At 31.7% G+C, this 10,749-nt stretch overlaps 1 protein-coding gene across 2 annotated transcripts; it reads right to left on the minus strand.

The window, feature by feature from the left end:
* Positions 1-2,936: 2,936 nt before the first annotated feature.
* Positions 2,937-7,769, minus strand: LOC100781465 (isocitrate dehydrogenase [NAD] catalytic subunit 5, mitochondrial). 2 transcript variants are annotated; one of them, XM_003535130.5, is made up of 7 exons: positions 7,391-7,769; positions 5,671-5,991; positions 5,428-5,589; positions 5,256-5,330; positions 5,050-5,159; positions 4,900-4,972; positions 2,937-3,451 (listed from the first exon to the last, which is right to left on the minus strand). In XM_003535130.5, the coding sequence occupies exons 1-7, from the start codon at positions 7,535-7,537 to the stop codon at positions 3,260-3,262; spliced, it is 1,080 nt and encodes a 359-aa protein (XP_003535178.1). In that variant the 5' UTR covers positions 7,538-7,769; the 3' UTR covers positions 2,937-3,259. The 2 variants fall into 2 exon arrangements, with proteins under 2 accessions (XP_003535178.1, XP_040861985.1); XM_041006051.1 differs by having other exon boundaries at positions 5,428-5,991.
* Between the last annotated feature and the right edge of the window lie 2,980 nt (positions 7,770-10,749).

A 10,749-nucleotide genomic window follows, 5' to 3' on the forward strand; every position in this document is an offset into this window, starting at 1 on the left:
CTTCTTCAAGAAACAACGTCAAAGCTCCGTAGAGGAACACATTAACGAACACACCAACTATATCTTCTCTTTTTTTTATTCATTTTTTTCACCCTCATAATTTTAATTTTTTTTATCCAAACATAAAATTTTAAAAATAAAAGAATTTCAATTAAAATATTTAAAATTCTTAAAATTTAAAATTTCTCAAAATTTTAAATTCTCTCGTCCAAATACACTCTTATAGCAAAAGTTACTGTTATTTATATAAAGAATATTGTTTTTAATTTCTAAAATAATAATGCCATGTAAATTCTTTCTTTAGATCTGCTACCCTCACCAATCCCCGGGTCACAATCCACCCACCAACCACGCCATACCCTAATATTCAAATCTTCGGTCACCATTTTCTTAATCACTACTATTCGACTACCGAAAGTCCCTCCAACAACATACGGAAAAGAACATATTTGTATTTATTTTTGTTTGGGAAAGAAAATTAAGGAAAGAAATGAGAATAATTTGCAATTAGAATAATAAGACAACACCACCCAGGCACCCACCACCAGCTTCAGCTATAATAACTTACCATAGCCGTGTAGCACCTACCGCGAACTTGAAATTCCTTTAAGCACGTTGGAAGACAAAATAAAATAATATATATAATATAGTCAGCGGTGGATCCAAGATCTTAAGTCAGTGAGTATAAATTATAAAAAATAAAATCAATGAATTTAATTATATAAATATAGATGAAATAAAATATAAAAATATAAAATTTTATTTACAAATTTGATAAATTTTTAAAAATAAGAAGATACAAATGTACACCCTCACATAGTTATATGTCCGCCGCTAAATATAGTAATCGACTAAATGTTATTAGTAATAAATAATAATAACTAGCTTACCATCATGAATTCGTCATATGACTGACTTGTAGGCTTGGACTTTAACCTTCTATTTGATACAAAAATAAAAAGACCAAGACAGCCTAGAATGACATAGACTGTTGCTGTCCCAGCATCTATGGCATACTCAGAACTGAGAGAATGGAAAAAATTTCTCATATCTTCAACATAACTTCGAGCAAGAGAAAATTCAGAGAACATTGCTACCACTTGGTTCATTCAGAACACAAACCAGAGTGAAAGCAATATATAGATGTTGCAGTGGAGATAGTCAAATGTTCATCGTGCAATTTGATTCTAGTCTTGGCAGATGGGTAATGGAAATATATATTGTTTTTCAGTAAAGAATTATGCCCTTAAATGAAAGTACAAGGTGGGGCTACAAATTAAGATAAAAACGAGATCCTTCAATTTTTTTTTAAAAGGCTCAAACTTTTGTAATGAGGGAATCACTTTAACTTTAGCAATCTAAGTTAATTTTATGAAAAATAAATTGAAGGAAAATTTTAATAACCAAAATATAAAAAAAAATCCCTAATAAAACAATGAACAGAAGGATATTATTCTATATGTGTTATTATTCCTTTTGCCGCGTGTGCTTTTACTCTTATTTATTAGTATTTATTTTTATATTTGTTAAAGAAGAAGATACTTTCCTTCCAAATGTGTATTCCACGCTTAATAACTTGTGTATTTGTATTAATCAACTTTTGAATATTTTTAATCTTTTTTGGAATATTTTTTATATTTCTTATTAGATTTTGCTTTATATAATTGGAATTTTTTATATGTGGATTTTTTTTTTCAAAAAAAAATACAAGAATCTAGAATCAAAAGGTAAAAGTTATATTTGAAAAAAAGACATGTTGTATTTAATTAAAAAATAGAACAAAAGATTAACTCACTGTCAAAGAAGTTAATTGTATTTTTTTTCCGAAGAAAAAATAAAAAGAAAAACATGTGGTATCAGAAGAAAGAACCATAAGTCCATAACCTTACCCCCCGAAAAAAAAGAAGAAAGAAAACAAAACAAAAACGCATTAACTCACCTACCAAAAAGTAATACTCTATATAGGGATAGATAGTAAAGTGTACACATAAAATAATATCAAGAAAATCCCTCTAAAATAAACTTTATAAATGAAGCAGGAGCCTTTTTTTTAGAGCTGAAAAGAATAATTAAATTCCTCTTTAGTCTTTTGACATCCAAATGTTTTACAACATACGAAAGGGCGTAAACTTCCCCATACTATGCCCAATTAATTCGAATACAATAGCTGCCCTCTACAATAACACTGTAATTAACTTGAATGGTTTACTTTGTAACATTTTTTAATCATATGTTCTTCCATTATATATTCTATCAAACTGTTCAATTTTATTTTATCAAAACAAATGAGAATAATAACTTTTACCTAACATTAAACCATTTAATAGTCTTAAATTAAATAATTTTGTATCAAAACTCACTGAATTAAAAATCTCGTTCACATATATTATATTTACAAACAGTTACATTCCCTTTTTTAAAAATAAAAAATTATATACACTTAAAATCAATTAAAAATATAATATAAAAACATAAGTTTTATTAATATTGCTCAATTTTGACAATGACAAACAATTTTGATAATATATAATTATTAAATCACAAACAAAATATTATTAATTTAACAGTTGCATTAATAAAAAAATCACATACTATGTAAAAGTTATTAATTTATAATAATACAAGTTACAGATATAATTTAATCTATCTTCGAAAATATAAATGTTTAAAATAACAAAATGTGACCGTCAAATTCAAATATGATCAACCATGTATCATAATTCACAAAAAAAAAATCACTTATCATAAATCAAGTATATTATTGCCTTTGACTTTGTTTGGAATAATTACGTAGACCTGTGGTACAAAACCCAACCATTGCAATTAAGTCTTAAGTTAAGGAGCACAAACAAGTCACATTTTGTTTTTTAAATAAGATTTTAAATATAAAAAAAAATAAAGCAAACAATATCCTGCACAAAGAAAGATGATAAAGATGAACAAATGAAACATCATCTGGTGTTTTTTTTATTTAGCACTATATTATTGACAAAGAATACTAAAACGGACTACCAAGGGTTATCAATCAATGTGCATTGTGAAAGGGTGTCCTCTCAATGCCATAAGACTGCACTGGGCAACGAATATTTGAATCCCTGCCCATTCCTTGTCTTTGGTTGTAAAATGTCACACAAACATGGGTGAGTTTTCCTTTAAGCTGAGGTAATCCCATTCTTTCCGATTAATTGGGGAAATAGATAGAAAATTGACTGAAAATCAAAATCATAAGCAAGAATTTCTTGCTGACTCCAACCAAAATTTAAAGATGATCAATGATTGCTTTTGTGAATTCAGTTGTCTTTGAACTGCCACCGAGATCAGCTGTTCGGTACTTCCCTTCTGCAATCGTGTTGAGGATAGCTTTCTGAATCTGTTCTGCTTTGTCGTGGAGGTCCAAATGGCGCAACATTGTAACACCACTCAGCAGTAAAGCAGTTGGATTAGCCAAATTCTGCATAAATACACAAGAAAAATAGCTGAGCAACAACAAAAGATTATCTAGGTAAAAAAAAGTTACCTAGGTTGCCACCCATTTTGGAGGGTTAGATATATGCAACCTTACTCCCATGAAACACGATGCTTCTTCTATTAGAACTCATAACCAGAGTCACAAGGCAACAACCTTAATGTTGCACCAAACCCTCTATAAATATTGCTCTAATATAAGAGATCATTTTCAAAAGGAAAAGAGAACATATATATTGCAGACAGAATTTTCTTAGGGGAAACTCACATTGGTAGGTAGCTTGCTTTCTTGAAAGGATTAACTTTGATAAAGTAAAAATTATCAAGAAAAGAATTTAATTAATTGAGACCACAATGTCACTTATTACAATATTAGAACTTTCTACTTCTTGGAAAGAAAAACTGCTAGAGGATTATTACAAAGAGAAACAATGCTACATATCTGGGTGACCTACTAATGAGCAAATCCTTGAATATCATTAAGCTAAATAATACACCAAAGTTGATTTCCCAGTCAAACAATTATACCATAAGTCTCAAAACGACACCCAATACCGCTATGGTTTTGTCACATCTTCAATTCTTGTAATTTTCTTCCGCCCGTCTAATCAGCTTCATATATTAGATACAATTTTTACCTTCTCAACATTTTTGTTTAAAGCAGTATTTTTTTAGGCTTCAGCGTCTCCATATTACGTATAACTAAAACTAGATGTTAGACCTTAAATGCAAAAGAAAAACTACTAATTGCAAGCAGACACAATAATTGTCAAAGTGTTTTCAACATTAATCTATTAACAGCTCTGAGTAGGATAAGAGATGAGGATAAGCCAGACAACTTCTAAGGAGCTTACAGCCCAGTGCCCCTACCTAGATTCAGCATACCTTCACCTAGACTATTGAGCAAACAAGACTTCGGCTTCTAAAAAAGTGTATATGGCCTACTAGGATGACCCATTTATTTATTATTAGATATTATATATATAATACACAATTTATTACAAATTAATATATCATTTTAATTTTATAAAACAATAAAACATATAATAATTTAATCAAATGCTATACCAATTTGAATTTTGAAAAATATAAGTGTAATTTCTCGGCCTGGTTGTAGGCTTTCAAGTAATCTAAACCTCAACATAGGATTTCAAGCTAGACCAATCCCAAAAATGAAGCCTGTGATAAATAATAGGTCAGGCTCAGGCTAACATTTTGCAAATAGGCAAATGTTATCAGCTTAAGCTCATTTCCAACCTGAATTACAATGGTGCCGAAAGCTTGCCCTGTTAGTTTTATCCAATGCCTTACAAAGGAAATATTGATCATGAGTATGAAACAACCTCTTAAAAAAATTTCACATTCCATGACAACAGGACACAAAGAGGTTTAGGACAGACAATATAAGGTAGAATGAGTATTTTCACAGCTCACCTTTCCAGCAATATCAGGTGCTGAACCATGTACAGCCTCAGCAAGTGCAATACCGCCCTCACCAATGTTGCAGCTGCAAAAGACATAAAACATTCTCAGATTGATATAATTGTGAGCTTAACATTTCTTTGGATAAAATACAAAAAATACCTTGGTGTTAAGCCCAATCCTCCAATCAAGCCAGCACAAAGGTCACTGATAATATCACCATAAAGGTTAGGCATCACTAGTACATCGAAAAGTGCAGGATTCTTCACAAGCTGAGGAAGGTCAGAAAATTAAGCAGTGTCATTAATTTCCTGATACTAACTATTTCCAAATGCAGTTTTCTCATACATCAATTTCACCAATATTACCATCATGCAGCAATTGTCAATGACAACTTCCTCATAAGTTATCTCAGGATATTTCTCTGCAACCTCACGGCAACACTATAAATAATTTTTTTTTAAAAAAAAAAGTGTTAATAAAATTCATGAATAAAATTTGAGACCAAAAATTTATAGGCATTTATATGTATTGGTGGACCTTGAGGAAAAGGCCATCAGTCTTTTGCATAATATTGGCTTTGTGTATGGCAGAAACCCTCTCTCTTCCATGAGCCTTGGCATAGTGAAAAGCATACTCAGCTACCCTTAAACTTGCTTGACGTGTAATGATTTTGAGACTTTCTACAACACCTCTCACAACCTGAGACCCATAAATGCTAAACAAATTATATTGATCAGAATTAAAATGATAGTATGTAACATCAATTGTTGTGAAATTTACCTGATGTTCAAGTCCACTGTACTCGCCTTCCGTATTTTCACGAATTGTAATTAGATTGACATTATCATATCGAGTTTTGTAGCCTGGAAGACTGTAGCAAGGTCGAACATTGGCATACAAATTGAGCTCTTTTCTCAGAGTAAGATTTAACGAACGATGCCCTTTTCCAATAGGGGTGGCCATTGGCCCTTTCAAGCCAACCTTATTTTTCCTTACAGATTCTAAACTTTCCCATGTCAGAAAGCTCTGCGTTCTAGGGTCAATTTCAGTTCCTACATAGTGCTCTTCCCATTCTATTGGGACATCAGCTGCTTGGAATATCTAAGTATTACAACAGTAATAAATGACAGAGCATTAGATTTAATTCAACCAAGCAAGTCAATTTCTATGAATATACAAATCTACATAACAAGAAACAAAAATAGCAAGCAATTTGAAATAGAATAAAGTATAGCGAATGTTGATCAGAGATCACTTTCAATAGCAACCAAGAGGAAATGATTAGAGCAGATAACAGATTGCACAGCCATGGCATAGTGAGAAAAGTAAAACAAATCAATATACCCTTAATACAAGCAACATTAGTAGAAATCAAGGGATAGAAAGTATTCACACATATGATGCTCCATGTCTTCCAAGAAGGGCTCACAAAATATCAAGTCTTGAAACATACAACTTATATCAAGGAATTGTAAATCTCAAAAGCTACACTATTATGAACTATGAGTCATATTCCTTAAATCTTTAACTATGTGTGTATCTGTGTCCATGCCATGCAATCTTTTCATCGATAAACTCTTTACATCCCCGTGCCTTAAAATTAGCAGTATATTATAGAAGAGCTATTTCAAGTACAGCTTAAATTACTGGAAAATATATAAAACAAAAATCAGCAGAAAGATGAAACTTGAGCATATCTTTCAACTTCAATGAAGAAGTTAGTCGTATTATATCTATCACCAGAAACAGAAAAAATGCCAATTTAAACATGTAAAAAGTTTGTCATTGACAAAGAGTTCATATTCCTTTTCAAGTTTTTGATCCTGCAATATTGATAGACAAGACAACCATATACATGTCATTACTCGCACACATCAAACAAGCTATAGCAATACTGACACCATAATAATTAGCCCCAGCAACTCCCCTTATAGCATCATCCCATAATGTTATCTTGGTACAAATCTCTTGTTCACTACAATTCTATTAATACTGAGAAACCACACATAAATTAAGTCAACTGTGGCTCAATACAGGGCACATATCGCATGCTTAAAACATGACACCACAGATAATTACACATATGCCTCAATTTGCATTTTTTTTTCTCAAAACGAAAAGCAAAAGTTATATCTTCAAAAATCAACGTCAACAATAACTAGAATTAGAATAAAAAAAAAAAAAAAAGCATTCCCCAAACGTTTGTGAAAATAAACATTAAAGACGATTTCAAGGTAAAACGAATTCCCCTCAAACAACTATTTAGATTTTGTATAATTTTTGTGAAATGTTTTCTAAATATATACATATATTATTTTTCTAAGATGAGTTAATTCTAAAAAAAGTACGGCTCGCTCAAGAAATTTTAGAACAATGATTATTATTTTTTCAAGGTGCGTGGTCAACTATTGTAAATCAAAACCACACAATAAAAAGAATGAAGGCAACAGAATCGAAAGAAATTGAAAAGGGCGCAATGATTTATGAGAGAGGAAGGGACCTGTTTGACGGAATCGGCGATCTCGGGGCCGATGCCGTCGCCGGGGAAGAGAGTGGCGCGGATCGGAGTGGAAGCAGCGGAGGAGAAGGCCCTAGGGTTTGCAAGGAAACGACTTCCGAAGGTTCGTCTCAGGAGCTGAGAAGCCATGCTTTTTCACCACGCGCACTTTCTCACGCACAACGCAACACAACGCGTAACGAAGAACCTAAAATTAATATTTGAGACGAGACTAGAGCGCAATGTATTGAGTAGAGAGTATTCAGAGACAAAAGGGTTAATACTTGATTCCAATAGGAAGCAAATATCGGATTGTTCGGTTAAATCACCAGTTGAAGAGTCTTCTCAAGGGTAACACTAATATAGATCAAATTAAAATGTGTTGACAAAAACTGATTTCAGACAAGTTTTTTTTTATAATTGAGGAATGATGTAAAATTGTTTTATACATTAATTTCTTTTTATTAATATCATACTTTGTATATTATATTATAGATGACCAGGTGAATGTATGATTAATTTTTTTATTATTTATAGTAGTGTAAGTTTTTTTTTATAGAAATTTTATTATTTATAGTAATGTAAATAATATTTTTTTAGGGAGGTAATTTTTTAATATTATTATATTAAATTTGTTATAATGTATTAAGATCTTTGACTTATTTGTTTTAAATATTAAACATGTTGACGGCATAAAAACTCTATAAGCATTTTTTTTATGATAACCAACATAAAAACTTATTAATTAATAAATTATTGATCCGATTAGTCAATCCTTTTAAAAAGATTTTGAATTTAAATTTAGTAGATATTGTGTCTTAATGTCATAGTCACAACAAAAAGTTACTAAAAAGTAACTTTATATCTTATTTATAAATTTTATTATAAAATAGATTTTTTAACAAGTTATGAAAGAGGTTAAATTACAGGTGTTATAATTATTTTTTTACAAAATCTAATATGTCTATTTCCACTATTAATATTGTCTCATGCTCTTGAGTATAGGTGATTTTAATTTCTGCAAATTATAATTTGTTTTACATGCATTAAAATATATTTTTAAGCCAATTCACTAATAATCAAAGATTGAATACAATCAGTGAAATCATAAAGGACATGGAGCAAGCATAGGAAATGGCAGCCCTTGACAGGACATGAGCAACCAAATTGGTTTGTCTCCTTACAAACTTGACACAGAAGTTTTGATGAATGGAGAGGATATCCTTGCATTGTTTGATAACACAACCCACCTCATATATATCAGTTATGAGAGAGCTCAATTTATGAACTTAACATAGCATATATAGCAGATAAAAGACCAATTGCTTCTCTTTGTAGCACCTCATATAAGAAATTCTGCAGAACTGAAAACCACAACTCAAAAAAGCTTTCACTTCGTTTCAAGAATGGGGGAATTTTGTCCCAAAGTTGACTCGTGGGCCAGCACTCCTAACTTCCTTTGCAGCCTATAGAATACAATAGATACAGCTAGTTGGACAATCAACACCTATAAAATACCGACACCGACACGGACACCAAACATGACATGGACACGGACACGAACATATGTAATGTCCAAAATATATAACATAGTATGGGTGTAGTATCGGTATCGGACACTGACACGGACACGGACGCGTGTCAGACGACACCGGACACAACAAGGAACTGGACATGCTTCATAATTGAACACCCTTGCTTTGAAGTCTCACACGAGTAGGGATAACATCACAGCAAAGGCAAATTTCTCAAACTATGTTACTTTTAGAAATTAATTCCCAAAAGGGGGTTGTTTTAAAACTTTTTTTAGGGGGGTCTGTTTTTGAAGGGGACTCGCCAGTGGGGTTGGCGAGTTGGACACGTGGCAGCGCCGGGTGGACTCGCCAGTGGAGTTGGCGAGTTGCTGTCCACGTGGCGGATCCCGCCACTTGTACTGACGAAATGCTTTTTACGTAAGCAATTTGATTTTTGGAGGAACTTTTGTTTTCCAAAGCAAGTCCCAATTTCCTTCCACCTTGACATGGGAATTGTCCACCACCCTATCCATGAAGGTTTTGTAACCTAACCTCATTTAAGTATATGCCTGGTGACCAAGACCCACCTCTAAAAAAATCCAAATTTTGTTGGCAATCTTCAACAATCTCCATCAAGTTGTTACTCCACTCTCGGGTTCCATCATCTACCTTTTTCTCAACCTCTGAGATCTTCACTCCTTTGACTGGGCGTCAAACGTAAGCCATCCTCGATCTCCTTCATCAGATTTGTCTGTGAGGAACGTTCCAACCAAACAAAGGCTAAGGTCATTTTGCCTCTTCTTCTCTTCCTCCGCATTGAAGGTGAACCCATCTTCTTCGTCTCCAATCAACGACAATTTTTCCAACTCCTTTTCCATGGTATCTCGATAGAGCAGTAAACTAGGGCCAACACACCATAAACGTCTCACAGAAAGAGAGAGGGAGAGCAAAATGTCCAAAATAAATTTTAGTAGAAAGATAAGGGGAAAAAATTTAATCTTTTGCATGAAGGAAATTATACTTATATAATTTTTTTTCAATATGAAATAAGTTATGTCAAATTTAACTATTAAATTTATAAATAAGTCAAGCCAATTTATGCATTGCTCTGTTCGACCTAATGTATTTTTACCTTTATCCATTAACCGTCTTAACATATGCATGCATTTTATTTTGTGTATTTCTCTCTTTCTTAAGATAATGAAAATTTTCATGTGAATAATAAAGTTGCATACTGGACCAGTGTCTAGTCCAAAAAGACTACTCATCAATATTACATACATCAAGGAACTTCTAAAATAATTCCAAAAAATTTAGGGGCCATGTAGCTTTACAAAATATTTATTTTATTAATTAAAATCAAATAAGTGGCTTTAACATGTCAACCATTAATGGTCCCTAATTTTTGTTTTTTTTCTTGGGTGACAATTAAGGTCATTGTTACAATTAATTACATCCTCAAGGATAGCTCCAGCCTCCAACCAGGAAAGCGAAATTGATAAATCCCTACTAATGACAACGTTCTTGGCAAGTGGGTAAGAATTATAAGCAACCAAAGATGATATAGACTTGGCCTATGGTGGCTAAAGATACTTTAAAAGCTCAAGAAGCTTCAAGTTAAAATGTTAATTTAATTTGTTAAAATGTTAATTTATTAATTTATAAGTATTTAATAAAATTAATTATTAAAATAATTAAAAAATGAAAAATAAAATATTATAAAAAGTAAAAAATTTGAATAAATATTTTAAGGATAAAATAGAATAAAATATAAAAAGTTAAAAACTAAAAGTTAATTTTTTTAAAAGTAACATTTCAAAAAATATTAGAAACTACGAAAAAAACGTT

This window comes from Glycine max, chromosome 10 (assembly GCF_000004515.6).
Source record: "Glycine max cultivar Williams 82 chromosome 10, Glycine_max_v4.0, whole genome shotgun sequence".
NCBI lineage: Eukaryota > Viridiplantae > Streptophyta > Magnoliopsida > Fabales > Fabaceae > Glycine > Glycine max.